Below are 18,253 nucleotides of genomic sequence, written 5' to 3' on the forward strand. Positions count from 1 at the left end.
CTCACAAAGGAGAAAATAATAAGGAGATATCAAATTCTCTAAAAAAAGACGATAAAACTTAGATTTATCAACAAGGATAGAATGAAGATGAACACATGTCTTTTTAAAAAGAATACAAATATAAATATTATTGAGAAAAATATAATAAAAAATAAAAAAAAATAGAAAGGGATAACTACTAGTAAAAATTTTATTTTGACAGATGATGCATTTTGTCAGATGGAAATAATTTTATTTTAATAATGAAATAATTAAGTTATATAAGTTTTATATTTAAATAAAATATAATTAAATAATTATATTTTTTAAATAATTATATATATAATATATAATTATTTAATTATATTTATTTAAATATATTAATTAAATAAAATAATTATTTTTTTAATAAAAGCAAAACATGAGAGGCTGAATTATTTCTAATTAAAAATAGGGTATGAGTATTTTGATCATTTAATTTGTAGTTAATGGTAAATTTAAATGAATGAATTATTTAAATTTTAAATATTAAATTATTACTTATTAAAAATAAAAAAAAATAATTTATAGTTTTTTGGATATACAGACTAAATTGTAAATTGCCCTTCAAAAATAAATAATTAACGCAATTCTCCACACGGTTTAGCGTTCTCGGGCCACCTATACGTTTCCATATTGGGCTCCGTAAACTGGATGGGCCGAACCGAACCGGACCAATACCCATTATCTGAACCGACTACGGTCTGCTATCCTACGAACCTCTGCTTCGTCTGCTTCTTTTCTCTATTTCCTTCTTCCTTTCGCGATATCGAAGAACTCGACGAACTGTAATTCCCTAATTTCTTGGATTTCTTATCTTGCTGTTTTATACGGATAACCCGTATCTGGGTTTGTGTTGTTTTCTTGAATAGAAAATTTTGAATTAGGTTTGCTGTGATTGCGGTATGTAAAACCTAATAATGTTTTAGGGATTTGTTTTGGAGGTTAGTACTTGAATTATATATATTCTGTTTTGCTAGGTAATTGAGGGGTAGTTCGGAGATATGACGACTGCAGCTCGACCCACATGGGCACCTGCAAAAGGTGGTAATGAACAAGGTGGTACTCGAATTTTTGGTCCTTCTCAGAAGTACTCGTCCAGGGATCTTGCATCTCATACGGCCCTAAAGCCTAGGTGGGTTCTTCTCACCTTTCCTCAAACTCAACGTCAACATATCTTCGTGAAATTGCTTGTGCGTTCTTGCGTTAGGGATGTCATATTATATATGTTCTCTTTTTTGTGCCTACGTGAATAATAATTGCAATATCAAAGTTGAGTTGGTGTTTCAAGTTATTGTGAATACTATATGATCCTTTGAAGATCGATATGGTATTCAATTTGTTATGCAAACTAGTTAGTGAGCTGTAAAGTTAAGAAGAGAATTAGAGGTAGGGAGAAATTGATTTGCCTCTGTGTATGTGTGTGTGAGAGAGAGGGTTTAAATGATATTAATTTTATTTATCTGAGTTGGTGGGTTGGCTTTGGGCTTTGATTATTGACTTTGGTTCTGAGCGAAACTTTGGCATAACATGTGCTTTATATGCTATAAGCATGCAGCTCTAATGATTTTACTTATACTTAAATCAAATCAAATGTTGCCCATGCATCCATTTGTTAATTATCATCTATTAAGGGACTTGTTTCTTATTTGTATTTTTATAATGCATTCTATATCTATATAGTTGAACATGGATTGATGTTCCATTATCTAAGTATTTGTGCCTTTTATTAGCTATATGTTATGCACATTGGTGATTCTGTTTCTGATATCAAGTGTGAATTTATTTTCTTATTTCTGTGCATTACAGAAAGGAAGGGCAAGATACACAGGAGGAATTGCAGAAGAGGAATCTTCGTGAGGAGCTGGAAGATCGAGAAAGGAGGCATTTTTCATCGAAGGATAAGTCTTATAATGGTAATGTATTCAATTAATGCAACTCTTTTATGGTATCCTCAATTCACCTGTACGCTTTGGTGGCTGCTATACAGTTTGCTAGTTTTGCTTTCTTATTGAATTTTATGGGTGGCAGATGATAGAGACCGTAGAAAGAGTAATCAACTTCTCTTGGAAGGTGAGTACGCTAGCTCTCTATTTATATATCAAACCAATGAGCTCTCTGATCACTTCACTAACTGCCCAAGTTATTATAGGGACAAGGAGGGACGCCGAAGACCGCATCGTTCCGCGTAGTGTGGATGCTGATGATTCTGATGTGGAAGTTAACAATGATGATGAGAGGTTAGTTTTGTGGCTGATATATCCAGACTTTATTTGCAAGCATTAGCAGCATTTGATTCATTGTTGAAATTGGTCAACCTTTTCTTCAATGGTTTATAATGCATACTACAATATATATTTGTTTGTATATATTACTACTTTCTCTCGTGTTCTTATTTCTGTGTAGGGGCGGTCAGGGGCTGGTTCAGGCCGTGAACTGGACCGGGGCAAACCTGGAACCAGCCTGGGTTTATGGTCCTGGGCCTTGAACCTGCTATAGGGGGCTGGTTTTAGGAGCCAGAACCAGTGGTTCAAACTGCCGGTCTGGCCTCGTTCAAACCAATTTTTTAAAAAGAAGAAAAAATTATGTGGTCAATTTCGAGAGCACCGCATGGATAAAACCGGGGCAGAAAGGAACCTGAACTGGCTGGAACTCGACCAGTCCAGTCTGGCTCTGGTTCAACCCCTCCCCAGGCACTGAAATACTGGTTCTGGCCCGGACTGGACCAGTGGTCTGGCCTAGTTTTGTGTTTTTATTCTGTTTGATAAGTTCCTAGAACAAGAAGATCAATACAAAGTCCATACCTTACTTCTATATTTAGGTTGCAGAAGAACCTTTTGTGTGTGTTTGTGTGTGTGTGTGTGTGTGTGCGCGCGCGCGCGCGCTAATTAAGTGTTGGTTATTGTGTGTCAGTGTGTGTAAAACAGAGATCAGTATACATTGTCTCACAATAGGTTTGGTCTCTAGTGTTGATTAGGTAGCATTACTAGAACTTTACTCAGTAATTATGTTATTTATTCATTAATTTTGTGTCTTTTGGGTGGTAGGAATGTGACACCTTTTGTTACCCCTTTAAGTATCTATTTGGATTATCTATAGCTGAGAAGAGCTACTTTTGGGATTTGTTGTTTAAACTATATTTCCAAAATTTGTCAGACTGAAAGTTATTGTTCCCTAATTGATCAGTGTGCTACTAATGTTTTTTCATCTGTTGTATTGATGTTACTATATGAACATGTTGGCTTGACATGCTCTCACTTATTTCTTCCTTTAGTGATGATGATGATGATGATGATGACGATGATGAGGATGACACAGAAGCTCTTATGGCTGAGCTTGAAAGAATAAAGAAGGAAAGAGCAGAGGAGCAGTTGCGGCAGGTAAACTTAATTTCATCCAGGATTTTTATAGTGATACAGTGTGTTTCTGGATGTTCATATTTAAACATCAGGCCATCATTCAGAATTCCCAAGTTGGCACCATTAAGGTCATGGAGTTTTTTGGTGGGAAGTAACGAATAAAGCTATCATGCCTGAATATTTTATTTTAGGTTACGCAAATTGTGCTAATTAGCCAGTTGCTTTGGTTACATTACCAATAACTAATGTTAATATTTTTGTAGGAACAACAACGGGCAGCTGAAGAGCTAAAAGCCAAGGAAGAGCAGCTTCTCCGAGGAAATCCACTACTTAATAATCCAACATCTTTTAATGTGAAAAGGAGGTAAGATCTAAATCTAACTCGCCATTGGTTCTAAAAGCAAGTAAAGGTTTTCTATTATTGTTATTATTTTTCATGCATTTGAGTACGCCAATTTCCTAGTTCCTCATATTGTATGGCTTTATTGGCTCAGGTGGGATGATGATGTGGTCTTTAAGAACCAGGCTCGAGGTGAAACCAAAACTCCTAAGCGCTTCATCAATGACACTATCCGGAATGACTTCCACCGAAAATTCCTGCAGAAATACATGAAATAGTTTGGTTGATCTTTAAAAAAGTCACCAGGAAGTTGAAAGATAATTCTGGATCTGAATCATTGCATGTATCTAAGAGTAACAATCATCTCTGCTGGTTTTAATTTGATGTACTGTTTACCAGAAAATTTGAGATTACGATTTTTATGCTAATTTCTATGTACGCTTGTCCAATACATAGACAGATGTGAGCAACTCTTATTGAAACTTACATTGTTCGTTCCATTAAATGATTGATATCCTCAAAACGTCGGTTTCTCTTGCTTCTTTACCTGAGTGAAGTCTATCATCTCTTTTACTTTTTCCTATTTTTGGTTGTAAAGAAGTTGCTTTTTAACAATAATCAAGCAGCACTACTTCAGATTAACATTTCGTCACTTGTCCTTTTTCTGCACTGGTGAACGTAAATTGCATGCTGCCAATTCTTTCCGGTAATGCAACTTTCCCGTGGTTGTCACCTGGATGCAGCAGATTGATTGTCCACGCACAGTTTCCTATTGTGATTCTAATTCTTTTTGGGAATGCGAATGTGCGCAATCCATTTGAAGATCAAAATGATCATCTTCGAACGAGCTATGTTGAAGTATTAACCAAATCTTTGGCGAAGTCCAAGGAATGCAGAGATTCTTGACTTGGAATTTACACAGTATTGATGAATGAAATCAGAAATTGAAATATATAGAATGTAATGTCTATTTGAGGCAGTAGAATTCGGGCCATGCGATTATGAACTTACAACAATAAAGATTCTCATAAATACATCACAACTTCAATACGGCATTCCACAAAATCTTAGGGCACTAAATGCATGGAAAAAAAATGTACAATTTAACTTACATGATGCTGCTAACAACCAAGAAAATGCAAAATAGGCATCTGTCTTACCAAGAAAGAAACCAAACTACAATTGAATGGTGTAGGAAGACATTGCCAAAAAAAAAAAAAAATGGTGTGGGAAGAGAATGGCCGAGCCATGTGCCTCTGCTGAAAGTGGCTCAAACTAATGTACAGCAATCAGTTCACAGGTTGAAAGCAACAGAATTGGAAGGTGGAACTGGCAGAGTTTCAGACTTCATTTTGCTAATCATTTTTCTCATGTTCGTCCAGAACAAATTCAGCATACAAATCCTTGAGACCAATCACAACAGTGGTTATCAATGGCCCCATTATTGCTCCCTGCCAAACAATAGGTTCAAATAATAGGAAAAACATTATGAAATTAAGTAAAACACAATTTCAAATTAAAAAAATGCATGATAATAGTATGTATCTTCTATCACCATAATATGACCTGTTCTTGGATAGGAATGCTACCAAGTTTCATCCAGACAAATTTTTAACAAAAAATAGAAGGGAAACAGGTGTATATAAACACAATATCAAAGCAAATGCATGATAATTGCATCTGCCATTTTCTTGATGATAATTGGGTCCTTTCATTATAATTAAGAAATGCTATCAGATTTCACCATTGAAAAGAGAAAAAAAAAATGCCCCTGTACCTCTACCAGAGGAAATATTATCAAATAACAAAATAGGTGTTTTTAAAATGTTTATGACTGCTGCTCAAGCTCAACCAGGCTGATGAGATCATTACAATTGATTATCAATTCAAACTTGCGGGTGCTCTAAGTTGGATCTCTTTTAGGTCCTATATATCATTAACTTTTCAAAATAGAAGTCCTTGAGCTAGTTACTCAGGGAGTTGGCAGAGGAATTCACACCTGAACTAAGAAAACCTTACCACTGAATCAACCCAGTGGAGTTTGCTATTAGTTATATCAAACTATCCCTTAGTGATTATTAACATATCGTGCTGTGTGAACTAGGTAGCAGAAATCCTGTTTTAAATACCACAGCTTCTTTAGCATAAAACAGGATCATTTATCAGGAATTCAGGATCAAATTTTCATCCATAAGGAATTGGTCAGACTCAGACCTTTGAATCATATATATTGCAGCACCAAATGCAGATTCCATATCAAATTATTAACCTTACCATATGAGTTAAGATTGGGCCAATATTTTAGGCAAGGTATACTTTACGAGTGAACTAACTATTAAATGTTCATTTTATCACACTTATACACGTGTTCAGATAGACACAGAGACAATGCTCTGTTTGAGGATGAAAAAGTGGGCGTAAAAGCATCTTAAAGCAGCAAATTAAGGAGAAATCAACATAAATGGACATTAGACATAGGCATAAGAAGCTACCTCCATTGGAGATGGGAACAATGTCATTCCACCAATAATGCTGAGCCCAGTAAGATATTCACTGTAACCAGGTATATCCTCCTGAATTTCAGATGTACCATAATCCATAAGCACAACGTGAATAATGGACAAGCTAATAGCCAGTACATATTTACTCTCTAGCACCAGTTGCACAACGACTGGAATTGTTGCAAACCAAGGTGGAAAGATTGGAAGCAGAGGGCTGATGAATGCCAGCACAGTTGATACGTACAGGAAGTGAATGTTATACAGTCTAAATAAAAGCCATGTGAGGCAACCTTGGAAGAATGCAATCTCAGCAGTAGCCAACAGAACTCCAGAAATAGCATTGTCAAGAACATCAATACACTTAGTCCTTGCTGCTTTTGGAATTGGAACCATGCACATTACTTGTTCAGTTACCCCTCCAGACTCTGATGTAATTAGATAATACAAAACCCAGGAGAACACCATTGACTGAGACACAAAATTAAGAACCTCAGCCGCTCCAGAGATGATGGAATTTCCAACAGAGAACATGAGTTTAGCGCTGCCGCCCAAAACAGATGCACTACTAGCAAATACACGCTGTGACACATCCATCCCTCGAATAGCAAACTCTTTTGCCTTCTCAACAAGATCCTCCCTGGTGATTATCAATTCCCTAAAAATTGCATCTAATTCTGTATAAATCTCCCCCCATTCCTGATTAGTAACTTTCGTTCTTAAATTTACAAGCTTCTCTGTGTAGGGTGATGGTCTAATCAACGCAGCTGATTGCTCAGAGGAATTTGCCGGGGGACTGATGACAAAATGCTTGATCCCAGTGACAAGCTCCGTCAAATTATACTGCATTGCCAAACTATCTATTTGCTCAGACACTGTTTCATAGACTGTGGTGGTGTACTTATCTACCATTCCAGGAACATCATTCTCATCCATCCACTTCTTAATGCCAAACCTTTCTGAATAATTATTCTCTTCTACGTGTGATTTCAATGAAATGACTGCATCTTTTCCTTCAACACCAATCTTATAGGAGAAAAAGATCAATCCAGCCAAAAACCCCACAATCATACCCAAAATTAATCCAATTGCCACAATGGTGTTCAATCTCTTCAATATCCCTCTGGTGAAAAATGCACTGATTGCAGGCCGCTTGAAGCTGTTGCTCTTAAAAGAAGATACAGCAGAAAATGTAGAACCAGCAGTTTTAGTGCTACACATGAACCCTAAACCAAGAATAAACAATGAACCCATACCACCAATTCTCTCATAGGCTATCACAAACACCCCAAATGACACTAACCACCTCACTAACTTGGAAAATCCACTTCTTCTAGTTCTTCGAGGACCCCCTCTTTTTGGCCTTTTAAGAAAAACCCGTAAAAAAACCTCCTTAATATCAGCAATGGTACCTACAAAAGCCTTAAAAATGGCAACTGGAACTGCAAGAACAGTCTCAGTAAGGCCTAGTTTCAAAGGCTCGCTCCAGAAATCAACAAGGGTCTCTTGTATCCCTCTCAAGGGAATTGAACACAAAACAGCCCATTGAATAGGCCTCAAATACACTTGCAAAAGCTTGCACACAAAATAAAGAACAAAGATAGTAAAGGCAAGGCCGGCATGAGCCATGGCTATGTAAAGAGCAAGGCGCACCTCAGAATCACCTGAGAAGGTATTTTTATGATCAGGGTTATTGGGGTTTGACGCGTGCCGGGGGGCGTTGGATGAATTGGTTGGCGGTTTTTGCGGATTGGTTGTGGTAGGCTTCCGGAATGAAGCGGATCTGAACATGTCCTGCCATGGGACGGTAGAGGATTCCGACTTTGAATTGGGGTCCGTGTAAGGGACTAACTCCATTGCAACAGACAGAAAGAAATCTTGGACTGGTAGGGGCTCTGCAGATACAGAGAATTTGGATGTTACTCCACTCCGTGCATGTGAAACACAGAGAGAGAAACTGATGAAACAGATACAGGAAACAGGGGAGAGAGAAGAAGAGCAACCAATTAAAGAGTGGCAGATGGACTGAGATATATGGAAAATTGAGAAAAATTATTGCCAATCAGCTTTCTAGATTTTATTCTGGATTGAAAGTTACAGACCGGAACTGCCGATAAATTGTGGTCTCAGTGACTTCCTTGACCATTTTTTTGGTCTGGATACATCATGATGATGAGGAAAGGAAGTAGCTTTTTTTTCCTTTTTAATTTTCTTTTACGTGGGGACATGGAAAAGAAAGTTCCAGGAAATATAAAATGACCAAAATAACACCCCTTTACTTGCCCCTGTAATCTCAATGTCATAATCATGTTGATTTTGTAAGTAATTATGTTTATAATTATATTAACAAATTTTATAGCTTTCCTGGTACATGCATCGTAGTCGCTAGTTCTTAATTTATGTGGCTTTTTAAAAAAAAATTAATTTTAAATATTTTTTAAAAAATTATTTTATTATTTTAACACTTTAATAATTAATAGATTTCATTTTAAATTATTTTTTAATATTTTTTAATAATATATTTAAAATAATATTTTTTTCAATGACAGTTGTAATGCTAAAAGCTAACAGTAATGCAAAGTCAGACATGCTGGCTGGCTTGCACGATAGATTTAAAAATTATGGGCTCATATCAAGGCCCACAAATTTATTTTATCATATAAATTTGGCTATTAAATAGAACAATTTACTCTCATCCATTCATTGTATTTTATATAAATTTCAAGTAAACTCGCTAAAAATGAAAAAAAAAAAAGTTATTTCACCTTTTTCATCGTAAGTATTATATTTATCATATTTATACTTTTTTTTTTCATGTTGAGATCATAATTTTATGATTTTTTTAATATATATATATATGAGTTCAATAGAAGGCAATTGAGTTTTACAATATCATTATGTAATGAATGAACATAGCTTAGTTGGGCTTATTGAAAAAGTGAGCTAGTTAAGGGCAATGGATTGTAATGAAAAAAAGTTCTAATGGCTTATCTGAGCAGATATAAATGGTAACGCAGGAGCCTGGATGTACCAGTTCCACATGTTGTCTCTTCTTTTGGGCTTGTGGATCATAACAACTTGCCATCATAATTTTCCCTTTGTATTCCTTTTCCATGGCAGGCCAGGCCAATAAATTCTTTCCTTCTCAAAGATATTTCCTATTTTATTTATAGAAGATTTTGATTGTTGGGAGTAAGAGAATTAGCTTAATCTTGCTTAGTCTGATGGCTAAAAAGCATATCACCCAATACCCGATTTGAATCCGCACTCCTCATCACTCTTCTATAAGAAAATAAGAATAACATAATTTGCTAACAATTCTAATACCAGGGAAGTAAAGCTAATTGCTAATATAATTTGCTAAATTTATGATCATTGTTTTGCTGTCTCTCATTCTTTTATTAATGGATTTGGGATCCTGAGAATGACTTCTCTATTTTTGTGTATCTCACGTTTATTGCAAAAGGTGCGTGCGCCTGCGTATATATATATATCCTTTGCTCAAAGATGGCAAACATTAATCCTCCTGCGAAGGCAAAAGTAGGCAATTATCCGGAATCCTAGAGCCATGGCTAGTAGCACCCAGACTTCTTGCAAGCCACCTTTCAAGTTCACTGTGTCGAATGACGGTGAGCTCTGCAGAGGCCGGCACCCTCCTTTGCTTCCACATTCATATAACTGATCTCCATCATATTGCACTTTCAACAGAAGCCTGAACCCGTAGTACATGAAAGATAAGTACTTCAACCACTGCATAAATTTTGGTATGTGCTGCAACAGGAAAATAGCTTTCAGTTATCCCTGTGAGTAGTTTCTGAAATTCTTGAATCATTTTCTGCTCTAGTAGAACCACAGAGCAATGAAGAGGAGCTGAAATATAAGCAAGAAAGGATCAATCATGGATTAGGAGTGTTCCTGATAGAATACCTGGACATAGTAACCTCCAGTGAGAAGAAATAGCATTAAAATCAAAGAAGCAAACATCCCAGCCCTTTTGATGCTCAAACTAGCAGCTCCAAATAGCTCTCCTGCCCCCTTTTGTCATACAAAGAAATTCCTTTTAGTTCAATCTAACACATAAAGAACTCCATTGGTTAATTTCTTTTCAACTTACTTGGCTTGTGATTGCTATCAATAGTATGGTAAACAATGTTAAGAAGAAGCAAGGGACTGTCCTCTTAAACCCTGCCATGAAGTACACTATGACCATGAAAAAGGTCGGATAGAACACATGAGCCATCATGTCACACAAAGTGCTGCACACATAGTACACACTTAGTCTGTACATGTCTGCTTTCCTTTCTTTCACCAAATAGATCTTCTCGAATGGAAACACGTATACTGCTCCAAAAATCGATGAGGATGTCCAGAAAATGCAGATGTAGAACATTAGACCAACCTGAAATTCAGATATGATAAGGTCAAAAATATTTTGTGCTTTGCCGTACAATGAAGTCAATTGATCAGGAAGATGAAGTTTTACCTGGTCTCTGAGTTGTGTCTCAGTTCCAGTTTTGGATTTCCACCAAAGAAGGCCCAATAAGACTGCAACACCAAGAGCTTGAAGTAGTCTTAACTTATCAAAATAATCTCTACACCTTTCTCTGAATGTTCTCTTCAACAATATCTCAAATTGTTCTCCCCAGCTCAAAGTCCAATCTTTCTTGACTTGAATTGCCATTTGGAGTTGCTCAGGTGCCTTTGCACGCTGGTGATTCTCTTCCTTTTCTTTTGGCTCAAGCTGAGTTTTGTATTTGAGTTGAAGGTACTAATATGATACAGAAGGAACTGTTAAATTGAGAGGGAGACTTATGAGACGTTCAGAGAGATCAAAGAGAAATTGGAGTATTCTTACTTTGATTACTGCCCTATCAGAATCAGGAGCCTCGGGAAGTGCTGATAGATCTTGGGGCACACTTATGTCATTCACCTGTCCGGTTGCTAAATCAAGCAAGAACTCTGCAGGATTCATGGCAATATCTGGAATGAATCTCAAAGAAGAAAAGTATTCCATAGAATCTCTAGCCTTCCCATGGTACACAGGGTAGCCTTCTGATATCAGCAGAAGCTTGTCAAACATGTGGAACATTCTGCTCGAAGGCTGATGGATCGTCGTGATTATTGTCCTTCCTGCCTGCATATACCATCAAGTGCAATCTTCATGAGGAGTTTTCACTTGCTATCATAAGGAACTTTGTTACAGCACGTGAAATGTATTTTACCATAATACCTTAGCTAGTCCTTGAAGGACCAGAAGGAGTCTATTTGCTGAGGTGGAATCAAGGCCTGAGGTTGGTTCATCAAGCAACAACAATGAAGGATCAACTAGAATTTCATGGCCAATGCTGGTCCTTTTTCTTTCTCCTCCTGATATTCCCTTAATGAATCCTCCTCCAATTCTTGTGTGGCGACATCTATTGAATACAGAAGAAATTAAAGAGAATTCATTGTAAAAGCATCAAATAGCCACCAGTAACAGTATCATGTAGTTTATCTGTTCTTCATGATCAATTAAGTACATACCTTTCAAGGCCTAGCTCCTTTACAATGATCTCTACTCTGGCATATTTCTGTTGTCGACTCATGTTTCCAGGAAGCCTTAAAAATGCAGCAAAGACTAGAGTCTCTTCCACTGTAAGTTGTGGGAATAGCACATCATCCTGTGTAACAAATCCAATCCTGTGCACAAATTGTTCTTGAAGTACAATACTATTACAAATAGTGCTGAAAAGAGTGATGAAGTAAAAATTTTTAAGAGAAAAATAGTATTTAAAGTTGAGTAACCTTCTCTTAAGGGCTGCATTATATGGAATATCATTGTAAGTGATACTTCCTTTAACATTATCTGTCAGTCTTCCTCCTATTATCTTTAGCAAGGTTGTTTTACCACTACCAGAAGGACCCATTAGAGCAAGGATTTCACCAGGGCCAATGCTTCCTGTTATACCCTTCAAGATTTTCTTGTAATTATCATGTTCCAAGTTCAGCTGTGAGGCTACCTTTGACACTACTGCCTTCACAGGATTGGCTGAGGAAGCTGGGCTATTCCTCACTCTATATACCACATCTTCAAACTGCAGGATAAAGCAAACGTGTATCTCTTAACTCTAACAAAAGCAGCAGAGATATTGACATTGAATTTGCTTAATTATGTCCACAAAGATAATAGGCATAGGTATCAGTTAACTTCAGGGTTCAAGCTACTCAGAACTCAGAAGGCTTGGGGTGTAATTGTAATGAGAAATGAAAAAGATGTGAAAAGATTAAGCATTACCTTGAGAAATATGGGAAGAGGGCGATCTTTATTCGTAGTCAAGCTATCATCCTCTATGTCAATTTCTGAGAACCTGTTCCTAAGGTAGGCTTGAGACATAAACTCTATGTTGTGACCAAACCCATTGCTCCCAGCAATTTGCATAGACCCCATTGTTGGGAGGGAAACTGACATGTCCTCAATTTCATCCTCTTTTCTAATTTCCATATTCCTAGACAGAAGCTACCCCAAAACTAGGTATAGATATAGTCGGAAATTAATGGGTGGCGAATAAAAAAGCTGCAATGCAAGTGAATTAACTGTAACAGACCAAATGCTTGCCTATTTATTGATGATGGGTTTAGGTTGGTAGAACACATGCTTTCCATGGCTGAAGTGGGAGAAAATGAAGAATTTGGCTTTAGTAATGATCTCTCACATAATCTTACACTAGCCAAGCATTTTTTGTCCTTAAATTTTACTGGGGTATAAATCAAAATTTAGCATTCCAAGAACGTGTAAAAAATGATGTTCTTAGCATCCAAAGAATGTTGTAGCTGAAAGTTCAGAGACCATTGCAGGAACCCTGAGAGACCAACAAAATTGAAAAGATTGGCAGGTTAACATTAGATACAGGAAATGAATGAATACTAAGTTAATTTAGGATTCAAGATAAGCAACATGTTGATTAATCATACAAAATTTTCTCAGAGCTTAAATAGTTGCCATTGTTTTTAAGAATATGTAATTTTTTATATTTCTTTTATTGGCTTAAAAGGGAATTTCAACATATATGACAATAAAATAAATGTATGATCAAATTTGTTACTAAACTATACTTGATTTAGTGGTAGTAGGGTCGTATTTAGGACTATAAAATTTTGAATTTGAGTTTTAGTTGAAGCCATTTGTATATATATCACCTAACTTATAAGAATGTTTAAAAAGTATTATGTGTCATAGCCTTTTTTTTATCTTTATTTTTATATTTTTTATATAAAAAAGTTATATTATCATATTAAATATTAACTTTTTTTAATTTTTTTTAAATTTCAACTATTAAAATCTTATATCATACAAAAATTATTATTTAAAATTCTTTTTACTACAATTTTTAAAAAAATTTTAAAAATAAATCATCTTATTATATATTTATTATATTATAAAATTTTAAAATTTACAATTTCAGTTATTATAAAACTCTTTTAATCTATTATAAATCTCTAAAATTAATTATTTTTTATTAAATTAAAAAAATTATTTTTTAAAAAATTATATATATATCAAATAATTTAAAAAATAATAATTTATTTATTTATTTATCAACACTCGAAAATAAAAATTTTATAAAATGATTATAAAAATATATATTAAATTTTTTTGAAAAAGATATATTAAATTATATTATTAAAATAAATTAATAAATATTTCGGTGAAGTTTCTAATTTGACTATGTCCTTTGCCACGTGGCAGAACAACAATGGGACACAAAGCAAGGTGTGATCGTGTCGTGGCCGCACAGTAACATTTACCTCTAATATGCATCGGCCTCCGCGTTCCACTGTTTCGACTCTCGAGTCTTCCGTGGCGAATCAGTCGCTCAACGGTGGAAACATAGTAGAAATCGAAAACGCAGAAAGCAACGCATGCAAAAAAAATGAGAATCCTTTCCATCGATCGCGAGAGAGAGAGCGCGGGGTGTGTGGTGGGTGTGGGTGTGGGGTGTGTTGTTGGGGAGGGGAGGTTGGGTGAGGGAAGAGGGAATCCTGACGGAGGAATACGAGGGCTTGCTGTTGAAACGGCGTCGTTCCGTTCATCTTTCCCCGACATTTTGGTTGATTAAGTCAAGATCTGTACGGATATAGCTTTAGCTATCGGGAGACTCGGTTACATTGGAGACATGACCCACTATAAGGTAGTTACTACTATCACTGCTTTATTTTTTTCAATATGCATTCATATTTGGTTTTTATTGCTGGATTAGTGTTTGGTTGCTGAGAAAATGGAGTAAAATGAAATAATTTTTTTTCTTTAATTTTTCTTCAGTTGGTTGTTGCTCGAGAAAGATGTTTACTTTTTAGTTGTATTTGGCCTATTTGAGTTGCGTTCTAGTATCAATAGAATAAGATTTTATTTTTTTTTTCCTCTTCTAATTTGTTTCTTGTGTACTGAATGCAACTAGAGTGAAGGCGGGATTGAAATAAGTTTCATAGGGTTAAATTGGTTAGTAGAAATTATAAGAGCTAGACTATTTGATAAGGATCTGTTTATTTCTTAGAATGTTTTACTCATGCACAAACACTTGTGAGAAAGAAAGAAAATTTAGCATAAAAGAGTTGTAGTTTTGAGATCACATGACAGTTGCCGTAAGCTTGCCGTTTAATTAAAGCACTGAATAAAAATTGACAGACTTTACTTGCACTTTGATATTTTTTGGTGGGTAAAAGATGCCATTCGCTTCACTGAGAGGAGTTTGTTAGATGAGGACTATAAACTGATTTGATTTTTAATTTGCCTATTTCCTAATTCAGGAAAGCAACACATCGTCTCTTTTGTTGATATTTCTTAGTGGGTCAAACTGGTCATTATTCATTGGATTGTTTTAGTATTCATCTAATGTGGAAAATATGTGATAGTTAATGTGATTGTTTCCTGATACTAGTAGCTTTGTAGTTATTAGAAAGAGGGTTTTCCAAGCTGGATTGTTGATATTTGTTAATAAACATTCTATTCTACAATATAAGGTCTGATCAATTTGGGTTCTTGAGAACTATCAAATCAATATATCATGTTTGCATAGAGCATCCTATAAAATTACAATGACTTTGATCTTAACAATCATTGACCAATTGAGGTCCAATGGAAGTGAGCTACTTGCTTAAACTTAGAAAGCTTTACTGATTTAGAGATTTGGCAACACTCACACCAGTTCGCATGCTGTTCTTGTGATTGGGAAGTAGGATTACCATTATAAGTGCAATAATGATAAAGAATATATGGCAATTCTTGAAACTTTTTTCTACTTGCATTTGTGGCCATAGACTTTTCTTGCTGATTATTGTGAGCCAAAGTTTTGTTTTGTGTATGAACTTTCAAACACAGATTTAATCATTCAGAAGTCTAGGATAATCTTTGTTTTTGAACCTTATTGCTTTTCTTTTATGTGTTTGATCTTGCTGAATCTACATCCTTTGTCTCTCATTCTGGTTACTTCTATTATTATTGTTTTAAAATATTCTTAGAACAGATTATATGTCTTTCTTATGGCAGTTCCTCTATCCACATGAAGAGCACTTGTATAAGGTAGTGAGATTCTTGGTGAAGAGGCTATTATGGGCATCTATTGTTCTTAAATTCCCTGATCTCAAGGATGTAACTGGCATAGGGAAAATAAAAGAGGTGGGCTTTATTGATTATTAGGAGGACTGGAGGGGGAAAGACGATAACAAAACGTTAGATCTTAACCTTCACAAAGAAATATTGAAGGATCTTAGTCTTCATCCTTCAGAGTTGTCTGATTCCAAGGTTGAAGATGCATCCTTCAGTGGGTTAGGGATTCTGAATTTTGTTAAGGACAAATTGACTGTTGATGGAACTGGAAACCTTTTGGCTGAAGAAGAAGGGCAGCCAGGAAAAGATGCATGTGAATGCTCTGAAAGATGATAAGCATGTTCAGAAAGTGATTTCTGCTAGGGACCAATCATCCAAGGTATAAACTTGTTTTACTTGTGGTAAATTTGCGCAAGTTAAGATGGCAATAGAAGTTGAAATATGTGTTTAAGCTGAGGTTAAGCTGATGTACTTTTCTAAGACCATTCTGAGTATGGCATCAAATGGAATAAAAAAGCATAAATGTTGATGGAGAAATAAAGGTGCAAAATTCCTAGTTGTCAAATGAGATTTGAAGGGAAAATAATGCTGATGCTCTTTTTGCGCTTATGTTTGTTTACTAGATGAGACATGAGAGTGAAATATTACAAAATCAAGAAAATGTTTCCATGAAGGAGGCAACGGCAAGGATTTCAGAATTACAGAAACTTGAAAAAGAGTATGAGGTTTTAAAGGCTGCAGCAGAAAGGGCATTTGATGACCAACATCCTATTGACTCTTACCTTGACCAGCTTAGCAAGCAACTAGATTCCAAAAGGATAATATTGTGGAATTGGAGACCAAGTCCAAGTGGTAGGATATGGCTGTTCTTTTAATTTGTTTAGTTTCATTTTAGTTACTTCTCCACTTGGAAAAGAAATTCTTTTTTAGGAAATTGATGGGTATCTGGGTTATAATAATAATAATAATAATAATAATAATAATATTATTATTATTATTATTATTATTATTATTATTATTATTATTGTGCTAGTGTTGATTTTTGCTGACATACATGCTTTTTTTCCAGGGACGCTTTCAGAAAGCCTCTGGAGGAGAAAAAGAGAAGCTTTCGGACTTTCTCTATGCAAACATACCACAGGCTCGAGAGAAGCTAAAAAAGTTGGAGGGAAGTTGAGCTGGAAAAGCAGCCTGTCTTATCTGAAATTAGGAGGCAGTATGTTGTTGAAACCATGACGAAGGCATTCTATAAATATTTTTGCACATTCTTTAAGATATCTATTGTTATTCTGTAGGGAGGAGGAACATTCAAAACTTTCTGTGGATCTTGAGAAGCTATCTAATCTGCCAACTAGAACATCCTATATAGAGCATATAAAGTAGATCACCAAAAACAGTCAAGAAAAGGACGCTGACATAGAGCAGATTTTAAAAGAAACCAGAAAGCTTCAGTTAGAAAGCAACTCTATTCCAGAACGTCGGGATAGAACTTATGCTGTTCTGGATGAAATAGTATTCAGTTATGAAATGGTTTCTTCTCCTGTTTGTTTCCCAGCCTGTACCTTCAGGCTTCAGTATTGACACGTCATACTTGTTCGTTGAAAGATATGACTATATATTTATTGCTTTACTGAAAATGAGCATATCTCCACAGGGTAGCAGAGAAAGACACAGTTGGACCTCTCTTTCCATCAAGTTTCTCTGTATTCTCGATAAACCCTTTTTTTTTTCTTCATTTCTCTATTTCTTCAAATCACACAAACCCTGAAATCTTGTTTCTTAGAAACCTTGTATGTGTTTATAATGGTTCGATCAATGAAGGCAAATCCTTCTTCATCATTATCCGAAGCTTATAGGTTTCTCACTAGCATACATGAGTGCTTCGAACAAATTTCTGAGAAAATCCTAATGGCTGACAGAATACGAAGAGAAATGGCAGAACATGAAAAGAAGCTAACAGCCATGGCATTTCGAAGCTTAAATGTAGACAAACTGCAAGCTGATCTCAACGCCGTTACAAAGGAAAATGAGTGACTCAAGCAACATCTTAAAGATAATTAAAACCCTCAACTCATTCCCGCAGTTACAGTATGTTAATTCATTTATTGCTCCATAGCATAAACTTAATTGTAATTGTTTCTGTGGAATTCAAATTTACACACAAGAAGATCATTATATTCACCTTATCAAATGAGAGCAATGAAATGCTGGTTTGTTATCCTTTCTTGTGCCCATATTTAAGCTATATTTACAAGTTTTTAAACAGATTAGCAGATGCCGCAATGCGTTCATAGAGCAGATGTCACTTTCACTTGATATGAAGTGGCTAACAGGCCTTTTCCCGTAATTAGCAGGCTAATGCAAACTCTGAAAATACTAATGCAAACGAGTAATTGTTATCTAGGTGTATACTGTCATTTTAATTAAAATGATAGTGAGTCCCATATAACAACAC

At 35.5% G+C, this 18,253-nt stretch overlaps 3 protein-coding genes and 1 non-coding gene across 5 annotated transcripts; 2 read left to right on the forward strand and 2 right to left on the reverse strand.

The window, feature by feature from the left end:
- Positions 1–664: 664 nt before the first annotated feature.
- Positions 665–4,263, forward strand: LOC110639868 (uncharacterized). 2 transcript variants are annotated; one of them, XM_021790974.2, is made up of 8 exons: positions 665–806; positions 999–1,153; positions 1,828–1,934; positions 2,050–2,091; positions 2,171–2,258; positions 3,293–3,398; positions 3,641–3,741; positions 3,872–4,263. In XM_021790974.2, the coding sequence occupies exons 2-8, from the start codon at positions 1,023–1,025 to the stop codon at positions 3,993–3,995; spliced, it is 699 nt and encodes a 232-aa protein (XP_021646666.1). In that variant the 5' UTR covers positions 665–806; positions 999–1,022; the 3' UTR covers positions 3,996–4,263. The 2 variants fall into 2 exon arrangements, with proteins under 2 accessions (XP_021646666.1, XP_021646667.1); XM_021790975.2 differs by having other exon boundaries at positions 776–921.
- A 382-nt stretch (positions 4,264–4,645) lies between these two features.
- LOC110639867 (uncharacterized) lies at positions 4,646–8,384 on the reverse strand. The gene is made up of 2 exons (XM_021790973.2): positions 6,210–8,384; positions 4,646–5,168 (listed from the first exon to the last, which is right to left on the reverse strand). The coding sequence occupies exons 1-2, from the start codon at positions 8,070–8,072 to the stop codon at positions 5,073–5,075; spliced, it is 1,959 nt and encodes a 652-aa protein (XP_021646665.2). The 5' UTR covers positions 8,073–8,384; the 3' UTR covers positions 4,646–5,072.
- Positions 8,385–9,468: 1,084 nt separating this feature from the next.
- LOC110639884 (ABC transporter G family member 26) lies at positions 9,469–12,789 on the reverse strand. Its single transcript, XM_021791000.2, has 9 exons — positions 12,490–12,789; positions 12,000–12,289; positions 11,739–11,894; positions 11,446–11,629; positions 11,071–11,349; positions 10,699–10,983; positions 10,330–10,614; positions 10,143–10,250; positions 9,469–9,986 (listed from the first exon to the last, which is right to left on the reverse strand). The coding sequence occupies exons 1-9, from the start codon at positions 12,694–12,696 to the stop codon at positions 9,717–9,719; spliced, it is 2,064 nt and encodes a 687-aa protein (XP_021646692.2). The 5' UTR covers positions 12,697–12,789; the 3' UTR covers positions 9,469–9,716.
- Positions 12,790–14,212: 1,423 nt separating this feature from the next.
- LOC110639886 (uncharacterized) lies at positions 14,213–18,019 on the forward strand. Its single transcript, XR_009148181.1, has 5 exons — positions 14,213–14,383; positions 15,739–16,177; positions 16,422–16,650; positions 16,868–17,014; positions 17,094–18,019. It is a non-coding gene; the product is annotated as an uncharacterized LOC110639886 (transcript).
- Positions 18,020–18,253: the final 234 nt, after the last annotated feature.

The sequence above is a fragment of the Hevea brasiliensis genome, chromosome 4 (genome assembly GCF_030052815.1).
Source record: "Hevea brasiliensis isolate MT/VB/25A 57/8 chromosome 4, ASM3005281v1, whole genome shotgun sequence".
In the NCBI taxonomy this organism is placed as follows: Eukaryota; Viridiplantae; Streptophyta; class Magnoliopsida; order Malpighiales; family Euphorbiaceae; genus Hevea; species Hevea brasiliensis.

Coding starts and splice junctions, on each gene's coding strand:
- LOC110639868 (XM_021790974.2), top strand. CDS start 1,023: ATGACGACTGCAGCTCGACCCACATGGGCACCTGCAAAAGGTGGTAAT. Junction 1,935..2,049: donor GAAGGATAAGTCTTATAATG/GTAATGTATTCA, acceptor TATGGGTGGCAG/ATGATAGAGACCGTAGAAAG. Junction 3,742..3,871: donor TCTTTTAATGTGAAAAGGAG/GTAAGATCTAAA, acceptor TTATTGGCTCAG/GTGGGATGATGATGTGGTCT.
- LOC110639867 (XM_021790973.2), bottom strand. CDS start 8,072: ATGGAGTTAGTCCCTTACACGGACCCCAATTCAAAGTCGGAATCCTCT. Junction 5,169..6,209: donor TGTTCCCATCTCCAATGGAG/GTAGCTTCTTAT, acceptor ATTGTTTGGCAG/GGAGCAATAATGGGGCCATT.
- LOC110639884 (XM_021791000.2), bottom strand. CDS start 12,696: ATGGAAATTAGAAAAGAGGATGAAATTGAGGACATGTCAGTTTCCCTC. Junction 10,615..10,698: donor AGACACAACTCAGAGACCAG/GTAAAACTTCAT, acceptor TCTGAATTTCAG/GTTGGTCTAATGTTCTACAT. Junction 9,987..10,142: donor CTGGAGGTTACTATGTCCAG/GTATTCTATCAG, acceptor TTCCTGTTGCAG/CACATACCAAAATTTATGCA.